Source organism: Tachypleus tridentatus, chromosome 13 (genome assembly GCF_004210375.1).
Source record: "Tachypleus tridentatus isolate NWPU-2018 chromosome 13, ASM421037v1, whole genome shotgun sequence".
In the NCBI taxonomy this organism is placed as follows: Eukaryota; Metazoa; Arthropoda; class Merostomata; order Xiphosura; family Limulidae; genus Tachypleus; species Tachypleus tridentatus.
Window position 1 is genome coordinate 165,924,947 of NC_134837.1, and position 25,494 is coordinate 165,950,440.

At 34.7% G+C, this 25,494-nt stretch overlaps 1 protein-coding gene across 7 annotated transcripts in view; it reads right to left on the bottom strand.

The window, feature by feature from the left end:
* Positions 1 to 25,494, bottom strand: part of LOC143237729 (uncharacterized) — a 265,149-nt gene that overhangs the window by 121,995 nt on the left and 117,660 nt on the right. For 5 of the 7 annotated variants that reach the window (XM_076477263.1, XM_076477266.1, XM_076477261.1 and 2 more), the window contains exon 3: positions 8,937 to 9,032. The exons of 1 other annotated variant lie outside the window; for it this stretch is intronic. In XM_076477263.1, coding sequence (XP_076333378.1) covers positions 8,937 to 9,032 — 96 coding nt within the window. Of the gene's footprint in view, positions 1 to 8,936; positions 9,033 to 16,519; positions 16,654 to 25,494 lie in introns of those variants that run through there. One more of the 7 variants, XM_076477267.1, reaches the window with a different exon arrangement.

A 25,494-nucleotide genomic window follows, 5' to 3' on the forward strand; every position in this document is an offset into this window, starting at 1 on the left:
TAAAATTAGCTGAGTTTCGCTGAAATGAAAAGCTGGCTCGTCAACAAAATTTGTGTGTGTGTAATTCCGCCATTAAACTTTCAACATTCTTTAATAAAGATAGAAACTTATCACATAATAATATGTTCGCTGCTAGCATACAAAAACTGCTCGCTTGTTTTTCGCGCAAAGCCACACAAGGGTTATCTGCGCTAGCTGTCCTTAATTTAGCAATGTAAAAATAGAGAGAAGTCAGCTAGTCATCACCACCTACTGCCAACTCTTGGGCTACTCTTTTACCAACGAATAGTGCGATTGACCATCACATTACAACGCCCCCACAGCTGAAAGGGCGAGTATGTTTGGTGTGACGTGGATTCGAACCCACGACCCTCGAATTGCGAGTTGAGCGCCATAACCACCTGGCCTTACAAAAACTGTCACTAAAGAAACAGGTTCACACTACATTATGGGCTCAGTTTGATTTCGACTTGCAATACAAAATTTTTGTTGTCTAAAGTTCTTATATTTTGCATGTTTAAGCGCTACAAACAGGCGTATTTTATTTTAAATGATTTTTAATAGATAAGCATTTACCACTTTCAAAAGCAAAACTAATCATCATTTCCCACAGACTACTGTTTAATTTTAGAGCTACAAGAAGTTTATCCTTCTCAAACAGCACTTTCAAACTACCGTAAACTTCATGTAATGCTGTTTTCAAGTGTCGCTCTGCTAAGACTGTTCACTGGCTGCTTACTTAACCTTAGGCATCACTTCTGCCAAGCACAACTGTTCTTTCATCACATTCTTCAGAAAAACAGCAGTGAAGTGAAAAGTTTTTTCTCGTCTTTAGATAGGTTATTTTTGGATCCATTTACAAAGAAAGAAGAAAAAAAGATCGACAGTGATGAGTTACTTGATATGGAACATTTCCTCTAGAAATCCCTACGCCTTACTGGCTTCCATTTTGAGTACAGCCAAGTGTTATAGAAATTACGAATGGTGCACTTGAATCCAGGCAAACACACATATAATATAAACACATAAAATCTCAAACTAACATAAGGAGGACAGATAAGGCCAGAACTATACCCAAGCTGAGAGTGGGGACAGTAAAATACGGATTAATAGAAATATGACGTACACAATGATGAAAGTACACCATTTAATTTGTTTTTGCAAGCCTAACATACATTTGAAAACAATTTAAAAGATTGTAGCTGCCGCGATCCAAAACACCCCAAATGAGTACCATTTATAGTCTTTAGCTTGTTATGCAATGAAACAGGATATTTTCAACGAAATAAACTAACAAGAAAAACAAATCGGGAAAGCAAATAAAAGTTATGCCACCATCAAATACAAAATATTATTAAATACTAGGAGCACATGTGTAACAGAACTAAGTATTCATATGCCACTCTTTTATTTTCCAGAAAAAAAATATCTGTTTTGGTATTTCTATAATTTAAAAGTAAACTGCAAATTTCTTTTAGTAAGTGTTTTGTTTGTTTTTTTTTTAATTTCGCGCAAACCTACTCAAGGACTATCTGCGCTAGCCTTCCCAAAAAAACTGTATCTAAAAAACAAACTCTTGTTGGAAATTGTAAGAACAGTAAAAATTACGACGTTTCTTTTAACCGATTTCTTTCGTTGGTAAAAGAGTAGCCCAAGAGATGGCGGTGGGTGGTGATTACTAGCTGCCTTCCCTCTAGTCTTATACTGCTAAATTAGGGACGGCTAGCGAAGATAGCCCTCGAGTAGCTTTGCGCGAAATTCAAAACAAATCAATTAACCGATTTCTAGGCAACTTTGCGTACGTGAACATACATCCTTTGCTGTTTTAGCACCAAAACAACCATATAAGTTTTCAGAATTTGTGGTCAATATCAGAGTGATTTGAAGATTTTGATAATAAAGTTAGCACAAAAACTAGCGTAACTAACCCTAATGAAGTTGTTATGACGAAACATTGCCTGAACTGAAACAAAGATGTTATTATTATCTGGAAAGAAAAAGGTAGTTTGTATCATATTATTATTGCGACCATAAGTAGTATACGATGTTTCTTGTCTCCTTCTATTATGCAAACGAGCAGTAATGAAAATTTCAGTAAATTTCTAGCCAATTAATTCCTACTAGAAAGTTTTCAAGAAAAATTGAGCTAAAGCAGAACTTAAGTGTACGTTTGTCTTGGCCCGGCATGGCCAAGTTGGTTAAGGCATTCGACTCGTAATCTGAGGGTCGCGAGTTCGAATCGACGTTGCCCCAAACATGCTCACCCTTTCAGCCGTGGGGTCGTTATAATGTTATGGTCAATCCCAGTATTCGTTGGTAAAAGAGTAGCCCAAAAGTTGGCGATGGGTGATGATGACTAGCTGCTTTCCCTCTAGTCTTACACTGCTAAATTATGGACGGCTAGCGCAAATAGCCCTTGAGTAGCGTTGTGCGAAATTCAAAACAAACAAACGTTTATCCTATGAAAAGGTATACTGCATTAATCTCCGTACTTCACTATTAGAAGTAGTGTTCATAGAGCTATTCAGTTGTTTACTGAAACTTACCACTCCCTAATATAACAATTTCAAAGTAATGCTTATTAAAATAAAGTTGCACAGTAACTTTATGCAGTTTTCAGTTAGGAAGTGTGCCATCAAGCATCAAGGTTTTAATTAAATAATTCATAAGCCTACGTAGTTAAACTTCGTAAAAGTTTTGTTTGTTTAATAACACATTTTCCATGATTCGGCTATGCATATTTAGAAATTAATATTGTTTTCTATTACGTACAGATTTTATACAAGTTGGGAAGAAGAAAAAACTTTATTCTCCATTGCGAAGAATAAAGAATTCTGAAAAGAAAAAATAATGTTAAAGTGTACGCACAAACAAATATTAGCCAGAAATGATACGTCATGTGGCTTGTTAACCGTTTATATACCAGCGGTGTTTCTCATGGGTTCTACAAGGATGGATAAAACTCTCACTTCGCAATTGGTCTACAGAAATCTATAGCCAGTAATTATCAACACTTTATTCGTAACAAAATGTTACTCGATTTCAATGAAAATGATTCACTCATGTAAAAGTACATATGAGAATTTGTGAAAATTCTATGCGTGATGGAAAAAAAATGAATATCATTTTCGGATTAAGCGTACAGGAATTACTGTAGAACATGTAAAAACTGCAAGACATTAAAACCATCACAAGCGTGTAAATACAAAAAACATCTTAAAATAAGAAACGAAGACGGAACTGATAAACTATTCTTAAGTTTTTGAACATAATGCAAAATTCATAATCATGGATTAACTGTATAAAATATTTAACAAACTGAGAAAAAAGATTTGAGTCAGAAGTTTTAGTATACTATTCGCTACTAGCGAAACGATTCTTAAACGAATTAAGAAAAATGTTTTTACTATATTATCACCAAATTCACTGGACAGCTGTGTTGTATTTGCAGTATATTACTATAAATTTATAAGTACATTAGCTTCAGAAAGTGGATAATACAGTTATTCATTATTTAATCATTACGTGACATAAGCTTTAACACGTACAGAGAAGTTACTAACACTTCGTCGAAATATTTATGGGACGTACGTAGTTCACAGGATATGTCAGCTGAGACACCAGATATCTGAACGTTGAAATCATACAGAAATATCAGATGTTTATTGTAGTTTTCTTTTCTTTTTCGTAACTGATAATATGTCTATCTCGTCATCAAGTGTGTCCCCAACAATACAGTCCAACAGTACTTCAGTGCAATTTTAGTGCTGTAACTGAGGACATGCTTAGGTTACTACAACAACATACAACTAGCTATGATGGAACATATGTTTTGACACCTTCTCTAGTTCACTTCTATTGTATACCAAACATGTAACAAAGCCTTCTTTAGATAGCTGAGCGTTTTTTAAAGAACATCTTAATAAATAAACGTACACTTCATGAAAGCTATTCCAATATTAATAACAGTAACTCTTTCTACACGGTGAATAACAATAACGCTTTGTATTAATAATATAGTATTTTAAAAATACATGAACAAAAATAGTCCTTCACAATTATTTTATGTATAGAAATACCCAGTGCACTATATACTGTACAAGTAGTAACGGTGTCTAAAGGTAATACATTTTCTAGTGAACGAGCGGATAACAATATTACTTTATATTCCATCATTGCATAAAACACTATGGTCTAACAATAGCGACATTTTCATATGTTACCAACAGGAACAGCACCTTCACGTAATATGCAGATGCTATGAAACTAACTTAACAGCAATGTCTTCACAAAAAAAAAATCTTTGTTGATATATCGATCAGAAAAATAAATTCTTTTTACTACATAAAACGATAAGAAATGAATCATTACGTACGTATTTTATTACTGATTTCAATGAAATACCAGAAAGAGCAAACAAGTACACACATTTACTGTTCACCTTGAGCTGCCTCTCAATAATTGCAATTTATGAATATGAGAGTTCGAAAAGCATTATTATAAAACACATTGAACCACAATGGAAATATAAATAATTTTATGCAAAGTTTAACACAAAATGTATTTTTTATTGAAATGTCTGTTTTTGAATGCAGAGAAATATTTGTAATATCTTTATTATGTTTAAAAAATTAGATATATTCTCCAAACGTTTTTAGTTTCTCATTTACAACTATTGGATTTCAGTTAAGTAAAACAAAGCACGTGTACCACTCTGCTTTATATCATTACCGTAAGTACAACATATATCAGGTCATCCCATAAGCAATGTCCGAAAATTTAATACGGAAAGTGCATCATCGTTTCTGTCTTTGTAGGAGGCTTTAATAACTAAAATATGTAGTAGGACGTGTATAAAAATGTTCAGACAAACAAAAGAAATTAACCCAACTACACTTTTTAAGATCATTAATCAAATAAATCTTTATGAAGATGGATGTGTCTGAGGAGCACATTTGGTAGATAATGCTTTATTAGTTTAAAAAAGACAATAGTGCAGTAGAAACTACACGAAACAATCAAGGTGTTTATGATGCGGAGACTCTAAATGAAAAAAAATGTCGAAGGTGGTTTCGGAAGTTCAGATTAGGTGACTATAGCTTAAGCGATGCTTCACGTTCAGGTCGTCCTCTTGAGTTTAATGATGACTTGCTGCTGACTGCACTTGATAAAAATTGTGCTGTAACAGTTCACCGTCATCTGGAACAGATTGGAAAGGTGTCAAAACTTGGAAAATAGGTGCCCATAATTTGACAGAAGCTAACCTTAAAGAGCAAGATTGGAGATTTGCATTTCTCTGCACTCTCGTGAACGTAAATCAGCTTTTTTGGACAGGTTAGTGACAAGAGATGAAAAGTGGATATTTTATAAAAATGTTAAGCACTGCAGACAATGGCTCAATGCAGGTAAACTGGCTAAAGCACAGCCCAAAATGGACCTCCACCCTAGGAAAGTCTTGTTAAGCATTTGGTGGGATATTATTGGTGTGATCCACTCTGAGTTGCCGTCACTCAATGTAACGATTACATCAGACTTCTATTTATATGCAAAAACGGCTCGTTTGGGTTGAGAAAATATTTTACATAGAAGAGCGAACAACGTTTCGACCTTCTTCGGTCATCGTCAGGTTCACAAAGGTTGACTTCTATTGTCAACAGTTAGAGTGTTTGAATGTTGCACTGAAAGAAAAGAGATTCGCTTTGATCAGTCGTAAAAGTGTTGTATAATGCACGGCCCCAAACAGCAAGGATCACATCTGTAAAGATTGAAGAGCTAGACTTGGAAAAACTTCCACATCCTCCTTATTCTCCAGTCCTTGTCCCATCTGATTATCATCTATTCCGAAATTTGTTGAACTATCTTGATGGAAAAGAGCTTGGAACACATGAAGTTATCAAAGCTACCCTCTCCACATTCTTTTCCTTCAAACCCCAAAAATTTATAGAAGTGACATTCAGAAGCTTCTGAATCGTTGGTAGGAAGTAATTAATAATAATGGAACATACATTATTGATTAAACAACGTTAAAAGCGTTTGAAATCCTTTCTCTTTTTCTGAACCGAAAACAGTACATTACTTAAGGGATGATCTGATAGTTGTTTACTGAATACATAAATAACTTGCAATAACTTACATAGAAAGGAGACAAATGCCTTTTCTGAGGATATGTAACAAATATGAACCATCTTATTTATGAATAATTCAAGTCTAATGGATGATATGCGATATAACACGAAAACATTGTATATTAGTGGTTTTTTGTTGTTGTTCTTTTTTTTTCACTTATCAGGAAAGATGTATTAGTAGCATTGTTGCTGGAAGTCTGGCTAATTAGCGTCAACACATCACCAACATTTTTGTTGTTGCTTCCACTGCTAGCAGAACTCTGCAGCTATAGCTATAAGGATACCGACATCACATACCCTCGATGTCTTTTCAGCTTCACTCTCCCCCAACACACACACACACACGTGATTAAAACTTATAGCTTGAAATTTCAGTCGACGTCGGAAGTTTGGTTTTTATTTTCGCGCAAAGCTACACGAGGGGCTGGTTACCTACGCTAGTTTTCCCTAATTTAAGAAGTGAAAGACTGGATAAAAAGCAGCTAGTCGTCATCACCCACCGCCATCTCTTGGGCTACTCTTTTACCAACGAATAGTCACATTATAATGCCCTCACGACAGAAAGGGCGATTTGGTTGTTTTTTTCTAATTTCGCGCAAAGCTACTCAAGGGCTATTTGCGCTAGCCATCCCTTATTTAGCAGTGTAAGATTAGTCACTAGAGGGAAGGCAGCTAGTCATCATTACCACCGCCAACTCTTGAGCTACTCTTTTACCAACGAATAGTGGGTTTGACCAACACATTATAACGCTCCCACGGCTGAAAGGGCGAGCATGTTTGGTGGGACGAGGATTCTAACCAACTAAGATTGCGAGTCAAGCGCCCTGGTTTCGACGTCGGTACAATACTGAACCAAAATTTCGAAAATTAATAAATATTAATGGTAGCTGTCGCATAATGATATTTTTTCATTGATTATTCTTTTCTGCAAAATGTATTGCATTTTATAAATCACAGAATTTTCAAATGATATTTTGGTTCAGATTTCACAACATATAAATTATTAACGTTTAGAGGAACAAAATTATGTGTTTCTTTCTATTATCTAATGACATAAATAGTGATGGCTGTCCAAAAAAATAAAATGTAAAGCCTAGCATACAATCTCATTCATTGGCTGGCGTTGCAAAATTCGGCGAGACAAAAAAGACATTGAGTCATATACACAGGAGCTAATAAATAGTAACGTACCTCCACGAAGCATAAAACATAATTTTAGATTTTAAGACAAATGTATATATATACACATAAAACAAAACTAAAATATCACGAGTGAAACTAAAAACTAGAGCTGTCATTCAAAACAAAGTTTAAAATTAGTGTTTATCGAAAAAAATGTAAAAAATAGACAAATGATAAATTTAGTTGTGAGTGACAATTCTAGTTTCGAGTTTCACTCTTATGGTTGGATTTACTGTTGTATATCTGTTTTGATAACGATGTTTGTTAAAGTTGAATGTACCTTTAGGAATTTCTATAACTTAATAACTTAATACTGTTAAAGCTGTGTTGTGAAACTCTCGTCTATTCACTAAAGTTGTAGATTTTTGAGTGTAAGAATCAACAATATATATGCGTACGTAAAAACTAGTGTATCTTCAGTATTGTTGTGCCGGCCCAAATTTCTAGAAACTCTTCTCACGCTTACAAATATAACCAACACGACCAGGTAAGAAACAGTATATATTACTGGTTTGCTTTAGTTGGTATACTATAAACCTCGGAAGCTATAACTGATTAACGATGATTAGTCGAGAACTTCAGATATTTGACGAAGAACGTTTATAAATTTCGAACATTACAAATTATTTAACTGTTATGGATTCGTATCGAAACTTAGTATTTTTACAAGGACATTATACATATGTAGCAGTGAAAAATTAAAAATGTGATAAGCAAAGAACGCAGAGCTAGCTAGTTCCGTGTTAAGTAAATTATACCTACATCAACTCGAAATTAATTCGCTTATCGTGAACTCTCGATAAAACATCAAGGAAGTTCCAGACCAGATAGAAGATTCGATATTGTTTGTAAGTTTGTAAAACTTTCGTACATAGATCATTATTTGCAATTACCGTTACTGTAAATTGTATTATTGTTTGTATATTAAAATACATTTGTATTAAAAAGAAATTACGTGTATTAATCTTGTTGGCAAGTGTGATAAAATGGACACATCTCGACATTTAATTAACTTCTAAATTTAAATTACAATTTAAATCAGTATTAAGCTATTTGAAACTGTAATATATAACATTTTGACAATTAATTTTGTTTTTTATATTTGTTCACCATTGTTATATGGAGCTGAATGTATCGCCTATATCTAGTTGACGTAATTTTTAATATTAGTCTACTTTTATTAGGCCTGGCATGGCCTGTTGTATTGGGCACACGCCCTTTCAGCAGTAGGAATGTTATAAAGTGTCGGTCCTTCCCATAATTTCTTAGTAAAATAGTAGGTCAAGAGTTGGCAGTGAGTGTTGTTGACTAGCTGTCTTTTCTCTAGTTTATCACTAATAATAAACGATAATCAAACTAATTCAAATAACTCGTTTTATTGAAACAAATATATATATACACTAATAAGCATATTGATTACAGATAGGTAGACAGCGTGATAACGAATAACGAATTAACCCAGCAACAGGTGAGGGGATGAACAGGTAGAAAGGACTATGGCAACGAAAGTAAACAGTTAAACAGACTGACAGGAGATATACAAAACAACACTTCCTTTCACCATAAAAAAATATAAGTATTTCTCCTTGATAAACGAAGCACTTGAGGAAAAAAAAAAAGGTGTCTTACCTTTATATCAAGTGAAGTATGCTTGGGTTGGGTAATAAGGTCAAAGTTTTTCTCTTGGTTGATTCTCTGGTTTTCATTGTCAGCTGAACAATAAACCTGACAAAGACCAGCCATATTTAAAATTTATAACCATTAATATTCTCCCATACAAACGTAAGTTACCATAACTAGTGTTATTCTCAACTAAAACTTCTAGTAATCACAAAAAGCCGCACAAACGAAAAACTAAAAAAGAAGTAGTGCAAGATGACATCCAAACTTTCCCTCTTGCAACAGTAATCTACAATGTAAGATAGTGTAATGAAATAATACACACAGTATACATTTTTTTTACATTAAAACAACACTGAAAAGTTAGAAATTCAAAAATGCTATTAAACATTGATAAGCTAATATTACTGAATCAACATGTTTCAAACCACGTTACCGTCAATTAGCGCAACACATTGCTACATTAAAGATATAAATAGATACGCATGTGTATAATGATTGTAACACATTTAATCCCCATTTATTATCAGATAGCGTTCCCTTTCCCCATGGGTGTTAACATGTAACAAAAAATAAAAAAAGGTTTTCGCCCACAGCTGTAGGAATAAGCACCGAAACATTTCGGTAGCAACGTCTTTCTTCAATACATGTTTGTAGAAATCATTTAAAAATCTTAAAACAGGAAATAACTAGGCTGGGTTTTCCATTCGTTTATCCCCAAAACGCGTTTCTGGGACGAAATTGCACTGTTGTTAGTGAGCAACTCTTATCGATATTATCATGTTAAATCCTATGTGGTGATATTTATCTTTGTCCATGCGACCAAAAGATCAAACCCGCCGGTATCTGGTACGGAGCTACTGATAACATTAGCTGTACACGTCTAGAGCTATTGACAAATACGCGATCAAATACCAAATCGCTGTTTTTTCAACTTTATGAAAATTAATTCGCTTAACCAGTTACTCTTGTATCATACATGTTTTGTGACACAAATGTATGCAGTACATTGTACAGAGTCCAGATACGGATATATAATGAAGTTGAAGTGCCTAGCAGTGATCCGACGATTCTGCTTTATGTGTCTCAACAAGTAAAAAGTTCACCTCAACACGTAGTGGTATGATTAACATTCTAGACTCGGCATGGCCAGGTGGTTTAAGGCGTTCGACTAGTAATCTGAGGGTTGCGGGTTCGAATCCCCGTTACACCAAACATGTTCGCCCTTTCAACTGTGGGGGCGTTATAATGGGACGATCAATCCCACTGTTCGTTGGTAAAAGAGTAGCCCAAGAGTTGACGGTGGGTTGTGATGATTAGCTGCTTTCCCTTTAGTCTTACACTGCAAAATTAGGGAAGGCTAGCGCAGATAGCCCTCGTGTAGCTTTGCGCGAAATTTTTTGCGCGAAAAAACATTAACATAAAAACTTAAATGTTGTAACATTAAGAATTTGGCCAACATGAGAAACAGAGATAAAAACTTAAATGTCTGCGTTTTCGCGAACAAAAATTTGTAATGTTATACGTGGGTTAAGCTAATAATTTTAAACCTGACACAAGTTTTTGCACGCCCTTGCTCCTGGTAAGTTAAGCCAGAATAAAAAAGTAAAGATGAAAATACATTACCCAATCAACAGAGGCGTAACAAGGCACTGGTACATGGGGCCGTGCCTAGATTCTATTTGACAGTTCCCTAAATACCCAGTTGGTGTCTTGAAAAATCAAAATACAAAACAATGAACGATATCATACTGAAACGCCGAAAACTCCAGCGCCTATAGACTCGATCCCTGAATCTTTTAAACACATAGGGATGCCACTGCCATTCAAACATTCTAGGTTTCATAATTATCATAAATGAACCTTATTAAAACATCATGCATATGGAATATGCTCTTAGTTTGTACAGACATAATTACAGTTTCCTGAATTATCCTACGACATGGAATCCAGTCTTTCAATAAGGAATGTGTTATTATACCACGTAACCCAGTCTGGTTCTTTCAGACTTGTTTCTGTGTAACAAAGCTTTAATAGTTTTCTGTCGTTATTTTAAACTTACTGTTACCTAAGGTTCTTCAGTGAATCTGTAGAAATCCATGATGGTGAATGTTTTGATGTTACGTTTCCCAGTAATGGATTGATTCATTTTTCAATTTAGACATGTAACGATGATATATTGATATTTCTGTCAACTAGAGGGCAGTTTACAATAAACATGCTGCTGGTAAAACGCCAAGATTTTTTTTTTCAAATACAACTCTATGAAGAATAAAGATAATAAATAGATAATGCAATAACAAAACATTGTATGTTATCTTTATCTAGCTACAAATCGATTACAATAATATTGTGTTGTACGTTGGAGATAAGGTCTACAACAACGTACACTTCAATAAAAGTAATGCACATTTCAGAAACAAGGGATGATCATAACAACAAAAACAATGTTATATAATTTGTATTAAATAACAAATACCAATCAAAATAAGTATGCTATGTAAAGACAACAATATAAATGACATTTGTTATTTTTATATAACACTTAACAATACTATAAATTACATATTACTTACATCATTGATCATAACGATAGTGTTATCCTTCCAATTACTGTTTGTTTATTCACTTTTTCCATACAATAAACAAAACAGCGAGATCAGAGAATCCTAAGGTTAAAAGAAAGCCGTAAATAATTTGATCTGCAGAAAAAAAAGACGGCATCTAATTGGTATTGCCCGTCGTCTGAAACGGCTACCCTTAACCAATTAGTAAAAGTGATCGCCATTATATATTATGTTTTATGATTGCGGCTACAAGTTGATCATAAGAATATACTTGCTATAATTCCTTTGCACCTACATATGAGGTATCGATTATTTTTGTTGTCTTTCAAAATTTGTGGTGCATACTACAGGGATTTACGTATTTTTATAACAATTAAGAAAATATACCTTTATACTCCAGACAAACATAAAATAATATATTTTTATTTAAACCAACGTTTCGCGTTTGCGGCTTCTTCAGAGTTAACATACATAACTGTTTGGTATTAGCATATTTGTTAAATGACAAAACTACTTGTAATGTTCTATTTCTCGTGTCTGTCGTAACGTGCGTCTAACAATGTATAGAATATTATTATTGTTTAATTATTGTTATAATACTACAGTATAGTTATAATACTAACTACGTAGCTATAGAAACACGTGGCATATATTAACTAATTAAAGTATCAAATAAAATAAAGCATACAAAGCTTACTATCAGCGTTAAAAACAAACTGTAAGACTGAGTGATACTCTTGAGCACGTAAGTGTTAAGCCGAAAGTAATGGTGTTAAGTGTATTGGTACAGAGTGTTTTATGAATGGTTGTTTAGTAACATGTACCAACCATTGCCTCTGTTTTTTTTGTTTTTTTATTTTCTTCGTTAATAAGTATAGCCTAAATATATTTCCTCTCCAATTATAGCAACATTACCACGACTTGACATGCTTTAGAACTCAACAAAAATAGTAAAAACACAATCATGACTGTTTAAGAGCTCAGTTCCAATTATACAATGCACGAGTAGTTTTACATACGAACACTGGGTAGTTTCAAAGGTAACTTTATATTCAGTAAATTTCAGGATGTTACGTTTGTATGATTTAAAACAAAGCTCTGTGCTAAACGTTGTGAAATAGCTGAACCCAACATATATATAAACGTACGAAAACAAATAGTCGTCGGCTAGAAGACGTTCAGGATGAGAACCTCTAACTTACACTGAGACGTGCCAAAGATTATCAAATAAATATAGAATCACTCACGCAGTATTATCTTTTCCTAACCGCAAAAGGTTCATTTGGCAAAGTCGCGGGTTCGAGTCCCGGTCACACCAAACATGCTCGCCCTTACAGGCGAGAGAGCGTAATAATGTGAGGGTCAATCCCACTATTCGTTGGTAAAACAGTAGCCTAAGAGTTGGCGGTGGGTGGTTATGACTATCTGCCTTCCCTCTAGTCTTTCCCTGCAAAATTAGGGACGGTTAACGCAGATAGTCCTCGTGCAGCTTTGCGAAAATTCAAACCAAACCAAAATCATTTGGCACAACATACACTTTGGGCAGAGATGAAAATAAATTACTGTCGTGGTTTCCCCATAAAGAGCGCTCAAATCTTTATAAGAAAAAGAATTACAAAAACGTTCTCTGTGTAGATATCTAGCTACAGATTTCTTCCATATGATCGATGATCGTATGAGAAACAACCAGCCCTTCTAGCAAATCTTTTTATATTAATATCACTAACAAAACAGATACCACGAATTCCCTAGAAACTGTACAATTGAGAAAATGTTACAACATTAGATGTCTACGTGCCTCAAATGCATTGTTTAGGTGCATTTACTATTTATAACAATACATATAATACAATTAAATTATCTTATGTAAAATTATAAATCATAATACATATACAACACCTACGCATGCATTTTAAATATATAAAATTTTGTTACATAAGAGCTTATACAAGGTTATACAAGGTATAACTCTCTGATTGTTTATTCTTTGAATTTCGCGCAAAGCTATATGAGGGTTATCTGCGCTAGCCGTCCCTAATTTAGCAGTGTAAGACTAGAAGGATGGCAGCTAGTCATCATCACCCACCGCCAACTTTTAGGCTACTCTTTTACCAACGGATAATGGGATTGACCGTAACTTTATAACGCTCCCACGGCTGAAAGGGCGAGCATATTTGATGTCACGGGGGTATATCTCTTGAACGGTTAAGACGATTTTTTACAGTTGCAGTTAAACTGCAATACCTTACAAAGTCATCAAAAAGTCTCTGCTGCATTATTAAGCTATTTTGTGTTTCCAAGTCAATTTCATGCACTTAATTTAGTGTTAAACTACACATTGAGTTTGTTATAATGTTAAACTGCGTGATATCATGTAGTTTGAGGTATCTTCATGCTTCAACAATTTTATATATTAATTTGGAGTAACGTGTAAAATAAACAGAGATAAACACTGATGACACGTGATCTATGACGAATAAAACCAAGTTTAAGAAAGACAATTTGCGTAAACAAAGCAACATGATAAAAAAACTGAAAAAAACGTTGTCTTGTATAATATACAAGCATATAGTGTAAAAACGTGTAGCACGTGAACTTTAGAACGAGCACATCCTTACGCCTCCTGCAGAGTCAGATTCCACATCAACCAAGGTCGTAACCCTAATATTGTTCCTTTTATCTTAGCTCTCCAACAGGTTGGTAATAACAGGAAAGCCTGTAGAAGGATGAATAGGCGTTGAATAGATAGATAAGCAAGGGGTTGTCCCCTTATTTTCATCACCACTGGCTGCTTTGTTAAGCATGTTATATCAATATATATCTGTACTTCGTATTGTTAAGCATGTTATATCAATATCTACCTGTACTTCTTATTGTTAAGCATGTTATATCAATATCTACCTGTACTTCTTATTGTTAAGCATGTTATATCAATATCTACCTGTACTTCGTATTGTTAAGCATGTTATATCGATATCTACCTGTACTTCTTATTGTTAAGCATGTTATATCAATATCTACCTGTACTTCTTATTGTTAAGCATGTTATATCGATATCTACCTGTACTTCTTATTGTTAAGCATGTTATATCAATATCTACCTGTACTTCTTATTGTTAAGCATGTTATATCGATATCTACCTGTACTTCTTATTGTTAAGCATGTTATATCAATATCTACCTGTACTTCGTATTGTTAAGCATGTTATATCAATATATATCTGTACTTCGTATTGTTAAGCACAATTCTGTGTCACTATTACTTCTTACCCAGTCTTTTTAAAATTTTACAAGTAGGTGTTATCTTGAAACATTAAACTAATATTTCTACCCTCATGTAATAAAATATATTAGCAAACTATTTATCTCTTTAAGTGCTCAATAAACTTCTAAATATTTTATGGACTCGTATTTGAAGTTGACAGTATACTAATTACTAACAACACTTATTTTATAAGAAAGCTACATAAACACAACTTGGTAAACTTAACATACCAGTTTTAACATACTTGACGATTAACAACAATAGATTGTAAACATCTATGATTAGTTGACACCATGTTTATAAAGACTTTTATTTCTACATCAAGGTAATGCGCGAAACAATAATAGTATATCCATCTAACACGAATAACGCTAAACAATTGGCTTCCGCACTATGCCCACTACGATATATCAAACCCTGAATTTTAGCGTTTTAAACCCATTAGCTCACCATTTATCCACTGACAAGCGTCGAATTGTTAACAATTAAAACGGCGTCTTCATAAGAGGGAAACATCAACGATTCATTATAGATTCATCAGGATATAGAGGAGACACCAAATACAAATGATACCTCTATCATGGGCAATACTTCGTAGTAACGATATTGTCACTAATGGACACACCAATATTAATACTTTAAACTAGGAGACAACGATAAGGATAAATGATGGCTACATTATGAGAAATACTAAAAATTAATGTATTTCTATCAGAGAAAAGCATCAGTGATTAGGTGTACCTCCACATAAGCACAAGGGGATAAGTTATATTCCCACCAAGGGAAATATCACACTTTTATTTGTTTACTTCAAATACATTAAAATTCTGGTACCACGAGCAAGAAATACGGTAGACGTTGACCGAAATCTTTTGAACACTTCTAACGATAAGGAACTGTTTCATTTGTTGATCGAAATAGTTTGAATACTTTCAACCAGCAGAAAGTATCGTATCCATAAAACGAAACATTTTGCATATTTCTAAAATAATGTGCCAGTAGCAACTGTATTTAAGTATTTGTTATTTTTTATACGCTACAACAAAGGTAAACCAAACTTGTTTCAATGGTGTTTTGGTTGGTTTGGTTGGTTTTTTGGAATTTCGCACAAAGCTACTCGAGGGCTACCTGTGCTAGCCGTCCCTAATTTAGCAGTGTAAGACTAGAGGGAAGGCAGCTAGTCATCACCACCCACCGCCAACTCTTGGGCTACTCTTTTACCAACAAATAGTGGGATTGACCGTCACATTATAACGCCCCCACGGCTGGGAGGGCGAGCATGTTTGGCGCGACTCGGGCGCGAACCCGCGACCCTCAGATTACGAAGCGCACGCCTTAACGCGCTAGGCCATGCCAGGCCGTGGTGTTTTGAATTCGAAAAGATGTACTGCTCAAATGTATACTCAGAACAATCCATAACATGTATTTTAATATCAAGCATAATTCTAAGAAAACTTGAGCATAAGCAAGCACTAAATAAACAATACGTTTAATGCACTAAAACATTTAGTTTTATTTTAGAGCACTGCATACCTTTTTCTAACATATTTTTAAAATGTTTTTTGAAACATCTACCGACTTGTTAAATACATGGTAACACAGCTGTTCGATTTAACAAGAGTATATTAAGATTTTAAAGTTTTGATTTGTTGACGTTAGGAAGAGCGCATACAAAACCTTCTTTACAAATGTAACAAGACAGGAAGCTCATATAATGCACAAGTAAGTTACATGTATCTGTCTCTACGTTAACAACTCACTTCCATTATTTTCAACAAGATTACCAGCTTGCTATATGCTATTGATCAGAGCATTTTACAACCATCATATTCTCCGATATGGTTGCCGGAGAATCCTGGGCCTTAGCTGCCGTAAACTCGGCGTCAAGCGCTTCGTGGCCGTCTCCGTATACAAATGGACTACTTAGCCAAGCCATTATGGGAACAAAAGATCGCTGCTGGCACGTCGCTCGAATAAGCAACGTTTTGAGATGGATTCTCTGATAACCTTTTCTCTCGCAAATCACAAACATTACCCCTAGTTGTGTTTGCCAATAAAGAACAGACTTTCAGTCGCAGTGAACCCCATTATTTAGGAGGTACCTATTTCTTGGTCGCCAAGACAACTACGGATGAGAGGCCTGCGTGTAGCATACAGAACTAAAGCTCAGTATATAACGTTTCAAACTGAAAGTTATTCTGTAAACTACTGCTAATCATTGCAAGCAAAAGGTCGTCGGTTCCTTTTTTCTAACTCATGCTAAAGTCACGACGACTGGCTAAGTTAACCTGTAATTACCCATACTTGGAGTACACGTGAATAAATAAATAAATGCATAAAAATAAGTATCTATTAACCAGGTGTTACCAGACATAGAACGTAATACACGCACGATAATATATAAATTTACTTTATTAAATTTTCACAGAAAAATAATAATAAAAAAACCCTCGCTCATGCAATATTATCACACGTGCACAAAGTAAAGGAAGTTAATAGTTGCCCTGATTGACATTTAACGAACATTCCAACAGCCTAGTTGTGCTGAGCTTAACTAAAGCTATTTCTAACCCGAGTTTCTACACACGTATGTATTTATTCCATTACGTCAGCACACTTTAGCTCTTGTTCACAGTATTTGGCAGCCAGCTGTTACTGACGAATGAGGTCGAAAGTATAACCTTATTAGTCAGCGAGTTCGGGATGGATAGGACCCAAATAAACTTTAGGAAATTAGTTCCTCTTCCCCTGAGCTAAGGTAAATAACGAAGTTGACCTTCTGTGAATTTGAACTAACCACTGCACTATGTTTCCAATAACTTTAAACTACTTGCAGAAGATAGCGCTGCCTACATTTTCTACAACTCGATCGTCACATCTGTTTTTAATTCTTCTGTGTTCTAGTTGAAATTATTATTACCAATGTTTCCAATTAAAAGAAATTTCAATATTACAGTAGCCCAAAATTTGGCAGTCGGTATTACTGACTAGTTCTTTTCTTTCTAGGCTATAAGTTCGAAAGTAGGACAGCTACCGCAAATCTCTTGTTTGTTTGTTTTGAATTTCGCGCAAAGCTATACGAGGGCTATCTACGTTAGCTGACCCTAATTTAGCAGTGTAAGACGAGAGGGAAAGCAACTAGACATAGCCACCCACCGCCAACATTTGGGCTACTCTTTTACCAACGAATAGTAGAATTGACTGTCAAATTACAACGCCCCCACGGATGAAAAGACAAGTATGTTTGGTGTAACGGAAATTCGAACCTGCGACCTTAAGATTGAGAGTCGAGTGTCTTAATCATTTGATCATGTCGGGCATCAAATCTCTTATATAGCTTTGCGGGAATATTGAAAACAACCATTCTACTATAGATAGTAATAAATACATTATTTATTATCTTCTTTCAGATAGTCATTAACATTCATATTAGATCTAGTGCAGCTTGTTCCCTTGCCACAAATGCGCAAAAGAACGACAAACACACTGGAAAATATTATAAAGAAACCGAGAAGAGTGGCTTATGTTTAAATTTATCCTTCTTATCTTGTCCCCCGCTGAGTAAGCGTTAAGTCTACGGATTTACAACGCTAAAATCAGGATTCGATTCCCCTCGGTGGACTCAGCAAATTGTTCAATGTGGCCTTGCTACAAGAAGATAAAAAAAGACAAACACACCTTATCTTATGAAAAAGTTACAATAGAAATGTGTACACATATGAGTACTTTGGAAATCTTCAATATATTTTATCAAAAACGTTTCTGCGTTGTTTTTACCATAATTTGCATATTTAAATACTTATATCATCAGATAACGGCGCCGTTTCTTTCAGCGCAACGTCACATAATGAGCTACACGTACTTGGTTGTCAGAAGGAATCGAACCCTAGACTTTAGTATTGGAAATCCGTAAATTCACCGAGACAACCAGTAGTACAGCATTTTATCAAAATGTTTATAATAAACTTTATATTACGTTGTTCGATGACGCACGCTTTTGCTAAAATGTTATATGTTTATATTTACTTCTTGTCTTGCATTGTTCAGTCTAACAGCTGTGCTAAAATGTCTATATTTACATTTAATTTTCCAAGGTAACAGGACCAGGTGGTTAAAGCAGTATACTCGTAATCTGAGGGTCGCGTTTTCAAATCCCCGTCGCATCAAAGATGCTCGCCCCTTCAGCCGTGAAAGCGTCACAATCCATAGGTCAATCCCACTATTCATTAGTAAAAGAGTAGCCTAACAGTTGGCGGTGGATGGTGTTGACTAACTGCTTTATCTCTAGTCTGACATTGTTAAATTAGAGACGGCTAGGGAGGATAGCCCTCGTGTAGCTTTGTGCGAAATTCAAACAAACAAAAAACTATGGCAACAGAAATTTATTAAAGGTTCGATGTTTTCATGTTATATTTAAAAGGGCACTAGTTTTACTTAAGTTTATATTTAACCCAACAGAATTACAACTGGGGTGCATGACCTCATCGGTTTTCGAAACGCATTTTTCTAAACTATTTATGTGCCAAATTGTTTGTGGGTCTGTGACTTTCTTAGTCAAAGGGTCAGTCCTTAATAACATGCAAGGCAAATAATAATAATTAACAAGCAAAAAATCCCATCAACATTATAATTAATTACACTAATTGCTGCTTATATCCCCTGTCTGTATTGCATAAAACATGAGTAATTTTGCGAATTTTTGGTTAGTTTTTGTTCGTTTGTCTTAAACCGACAGTAGTAAGGGATATAAAAACAAGACCAACAAATACTCAATGTGATGTAATAATGAGTCAACTGGTAGCGATCAGTGATCTGCGGGTTAAGCTTCGTCATAAATAATATTGTTCAGTGTAATACTGACTTATTAAAATACTAAACGTTCGTTTCAATATTTCTATATTACATTGCTTGTCAGACAGAGCTACATCTTATCAAAATAATTATATTATAGTAGGTTTAATTAGGGTGTCTACTACTAGAAATATTTATTTAAAAAAAGACAAATCATAGATTATGATGGATTTGCCAGTGCTCAATGTTTCAAGTTTGTTTGTTTTGAATTTCAGTAAAAGATACACGAGGGCTATCTGCACTAAGCGTTCCTAATTTAGCGGTGAAAGAATAGAGAGAAAACAACTAGCCATCCCCACCTTCCGCCACTTTTTGGCTACTCTTTTACCAACGAATATTGGGATTGACAGTCACATTATAACGCCCCGCGGGCCTGATATGACGAGCGTGTTTAATGTGAGAGGAGTCGAACCCGCAACCCTCAAATTACGAATTGAGCGACTTAACCACTCAGCTAAGCTGGGCCAAAGTCTGAATTGATGTACGACAAGTAATACTCTCCATTGTGTGATGTCCACCAGCGGCATAGGAGTATGTCTGCGGACTTACACCGCTAAACTCCGGGCTTCGATACCCGTAGTGGGCAGAGCACAGATAACCCATTGTGGAACTTTGTGCTTAATAATAAACAACTACAATATTATGCGATAGTTTTTGCGAAAGAAAATGAACTAACAGTAAAAACAATAATAACGCTGAGTACTGGTTGGTAGTTCTTAATTTTAAGTTTCGGGTTGTGATTTTATGGTATTTATATTTTAATTTTATTGTTTCTACTGTAGTATCTACGAAAAACTTGCTGTGTTTCTTAGTATTTAAGTTTCTCGTTAATTCATTAAATCCACAGTAAGATCAAATTATTTTGGTTTGTTTGTTTGTTTTGGAATTTCGCACAATGCTACTCGAGGGCCACCTGTGCTAGCCTTCCTTAATTTAGCAGTGTAAGACTAGAGGGAAGGCAGTTAGTCATCACAACCCACCGCCAACTCTTGAGCTACTCTTTTACCAACGAATAGTTGGATTGACCGTAACATTATAACGCCTCCACGGCTGAAAGGGCGAGCATGTTTGGCGTGACCGGGATACGAACCCGCGACCCTCAGGTTACGAGTCGCACGCCTGAACACGCTTGGCCATGTCGGGCCAAATTATTTTGGTATTAGAAAGAAGAAACAGTGGAAAACCTGTCTGAGTTTCAAACTTTGTGTTCTCCTTCAAAATAATTCATATGGTAGTTTAGTATAAAACTAAACACACTAAAATGTACCTATATTTTCCCGAAAAACACTGTGGACAACCACGTGCTTTACCAACGACCTTATTTCCGGTATCTTATGATCCAATCTCATTCACGTGGTCCACTGTTCAAAAAGGTAAACAAAGGATTTTAGAGGGCACGTGGTTGGTTCTCTGTTCAAACAGTGTAGCCTAATGTACACCTTCCAATCTATCATTTCAACCATGTGTGCTGTTCATTGTTCACAATGATCTGACTTCCGGTGATTAATGTGTTTGATGGATGGCTAATACTGCATAACAACAGACACTGATTATTACAATAATCGATATACAACAGTACAGAGTTATTATCAACAACAGTACTGGATGCACAATGGGGAAGGGGGTTAGTATAGTGAACACAATTCGGCAATGCTGAAAGCGTGGAATATTAACAAGTTATAACACTCATTGTTTAATATTAGATGCAATAAGTGAAAAGGAAGATAGAAACACGATACAAAAATAATAAAATCAGTGTAAATACAGTAGCCTTTGAAGAATAAATACTTTGCATTCTGAACAATAAGTAGTATTTTAAAAAGAAGATATTTGTTTGTTTGTTGTTAATTTCGCGCAAAGCAACACGAGGGCTATCTGCGCTAGCCGTTCCTAATTTAGCAGTGTAAGACTAGAGGGAAGGTAGCTAGTCATCACCACCTACCGCCAACGCTTGGGCTACTCTTTTAACAACGAATAGTGGGACTGACTGTCACATTATAATACCCTCACGACTGAAAGGGCGGGCATGTATGGTTGACGGGGATTCGAACCCGGAACCCTGAGATTATGAGTCGGGCGCCCTAACCACCTGGCCATGCCAGGCCAAAAATAAAAGGAAACTTCTTGTTTGTTCTGATCAAAAGTTTATTAGCCAACGTCATTATTGTTTATACAGACATGAATGTGACTATAGATGTAAAAATTTAATTCCTCTGCTCACCTTTCCTCATAGGCAAAATATTCAGTTAACTGTTTCGTTTTCCTGATAAAGATCCGAAGATATTTAAACCTCGCAGGTTGTCATACATCATAACAGACTATGACTGTCCAAGCAATGATACTACACTTATGTTGGTAACCTTGGTCATTTTTATCTGTACATTGCAAAGACTTATTATCAGTCATCAGTATAAATACACAGAGAAGTTAACAACAAGTTAACCTCGGTGAGACCGAAGTTGGCCAACCACTCATTACAGGGTGTTAAACAGTTCCATCATACGTGTTATTATCCGCTGTTGAAAACCGGTTTGTCTAGGTTCTTCCCACAATGTCGCCCCTCAACCTGAATATTTCTTGGAACACTATATCTTCTTGTATCCCATCCCATCAATCTCAGACAGAAAGATGAGGCCACTGAGGTCTGAGTTAGAGATAGTCTTGTTTTATAGGTGCGTCTTGTTATATATTATTTTACAGCTTGTTCTCTCTTCCGTTTGTGACAAACCTTTGTGCCCCATGAACTACAAACTCGACAGTTGGCGATTTGCAACATTCAAGATTGTTTTAAAGAGAAAATTAACATGTAAGTTATCTGCCTATCAGAGCAGTTTATCATCACAAAATACGTTTTTTACTCAAGATATATAACAGCCCTAAACCTTAAACTACGTCTGAAGAAACTACATAAAGACATTTCACAAAATAACACCACAGATATGCTACTATCCCATGTTAATATTTCCATTATAAGAATCAGAATAGGTTGGATCGCATTTGCGATGTTTCAGTACGTGTCTTTACACTTACAATAGTGATGCCATGTATAAAGAATCTGAAACCCTGTGTATTTAAATAACTTTTTAGTACAGTTCCATAACACACATGGGTGGTGAAATACATTTGAATTTGGAAAGAAGAAGGCACTGGTAACTGACAGTGCCTTATTTGGTATATTAACTGTCACTATTGAACTTAAAACTGAAACGGTAACTTTCTATATAGTTATATACAAGTCTCTATTCTCCATTCAAAAGGACACTTTCCTAACGGGTACGTGGGGCCATCTGCTCCCCGGTTCCACCACCTGTAGTAACACAAGTATATATATATATATGTGTGTGTGTGTAAGGGAACTGTTTACTATATTTCTTTCCAACCTTGGACAAAACTATTAAAAGCGACGTTTGCAAAGCTAAGGGAATATCACATTATCTTGGAGCATTATCTCTGCGTATGACCAACTGAACAATAAGTTAGCTATATCATATGATCTATGTGAAAAATACATTTAAATACACAAACATGCTTACTAAACTCAGTCATAGACATTTGATTTTTAAATTAAAGCAATAGCAACAGTTTTTATTAGCAATATCTTTATCAAAATAGTTGTTCGTTGATAATTTACCAGTCAAATCTCTTTTATCAGTTACCATATTTAAGCGCCAATTCCGACTGAGGTAACACCGACTTTGATCTTATGTCACTTCTTGTCTGAGAATTATAAGAAACAAAATTTGAAAAAAAAGTTTACAAATCCCTTCAAAGTATAAGTACATATAAATGTCTTCCCAAGTTTTCGTACCCGTTTTAATTAGTTAAAAATTAACCTTCGTATAGGATGCAACAAGACGTTTTATTTTTAATTAATGAAAAACTTATTAAATATAACACAAGTAATAGAAAATGAGAAAATTATTTCTTTCGTAGTGAAGTCAACCGGTGGCCAATAGTTTCACAAACTCACAACACTAAATTCCGATAGCGCAATGCGTATGTATTATCAAGTTAAAACAATCCATGGACATATTCCATATTAATCTATATTCATGTTGTGAGCTTCGAAAGCGCCATCTATTGAAAGATTATAAAACTTTCTCGCCGCATTACACAAAATTACATTAAACATTTGATATTTAACACAAGATACTCAGTGATCCAAAATTCCCTTTTCAAACGAAAAATGCAAACAATACTGTACACTTACTTAAACATATGTTAGCAAGATATTATCCTTAAGTGGAATTTATATGCTTTCCAAATAAACTTACATTACACTAGATAAGCTCAACTATTAAATTCCTTTTATCCAATAATCAAGATGGAACAGGATTGAATAAACAGTTCTTTGTTTGTATTGCAAATCAAAACAAGGTAGTAGCTAAACAAACTTCTTTGGCAAAATAGTTGCGAAAGATTTGAATATATGAAGATAAAAACCCTGATTTACTAGTATCATATAGCACATTTTTATAGTAGAGAAATTTATTAAATTAGAAATCTAACTAAACATGTTTATGTAGACCGATACCCTGAAAAAAACTGTTTAACCTGACAATAGTTTCCCATAAAATGTAACACAAAATTTTATTTTTATTTGTAACTAAGATGAACCCAACAGTCCACAGTGTTGTCAAAATTTGAAATAAGTGCAACACCTGGTTGACTCAGGAATTATTTTTGATGAAGCAATTTATGTAAAGTCCATTTATTCCAAGTGCCGTATCAAAATGTACTGTGTTATAATAGGCCACTAAAAACCTATTAACATATTGTATGACATTTTGTTCCAAGCGCTAACAAAAAAACATAAACGACACACTATACGACAACATAATTGATTGGCATCTTTAAATCAAACTTCCAATCCACTCTTTAGTCAAATACAAGTCATTTATCCTCACTATTTGATGTAGCGCAAAACGGTGATTAGAAACAGAACTCTACAGTGAAACATCAATATTTCTTAATTATCGATTGAAAATAAATAACACAAATGGTTATGTGGCCCAACTGTAACTCAGTGTTGTAGCCCAACTGGATCTTACGGGTACATTATAACATCCAAGATTTATTATTATAATGTCCGTTATCGCTGTTGTACAGGGTGATTAGGATTGAACATTGAGAATTACCCGAAGTCCCCCCTTTTCTCCAACACAGGGGGAATCAGAACAACTGAAATACATTTAAAAGGATGAAAATGTTTACAAAAATGAGTATTCCTCATTTTTAGTACTTGAAAACACAACAACCAGACATCAAATAAGGTAAGGATCTGTAAACTTACAGCACAAATATCAGAAATGGTAAAACAAATTGTGTGATCTTTGTACGTAATGTTGTGCTTCACCAAACATTTATATACTATATTAACTACTAACTCACGTGTTTAAATTAAACAAACACTGTTTGGTTTTACAGTTTGGTTTATTAACTTATCATTCACTTGTTTAAATTAAACAAACACTGTTTGGTTTTACAGTTTGGTTTATTAACTTATCATTCACGTGTTTAAATAAAACAAACACTGTTTGGCTTTACAGTTTGGTTTGTTAACTTCTCATTCACGTGTTTAAATAAAACAAACACTGTTTGGCTTTACAGTCTGGTTTATTAACTTCTCATTCACGTGTTTAAATAAAACAAACACTGTTTGGCTTTACAGTTTGGTTTATTAACTTCTCATTCACGTGTTTAAATAAAACAAACACTGTCTGGCTTTACAGTCTGGTTTATTAACTCCTCATTCACGTGTTTAAATAAAACAAACACTGTCTGGCTTTACAGTCTGGTTTATTAACTCCTCATTCACGTGTTTAAATATAACAAATGTTATTAGTTTTCACAAACTGATGCAGTAACCGTCAATTCAGGTAGC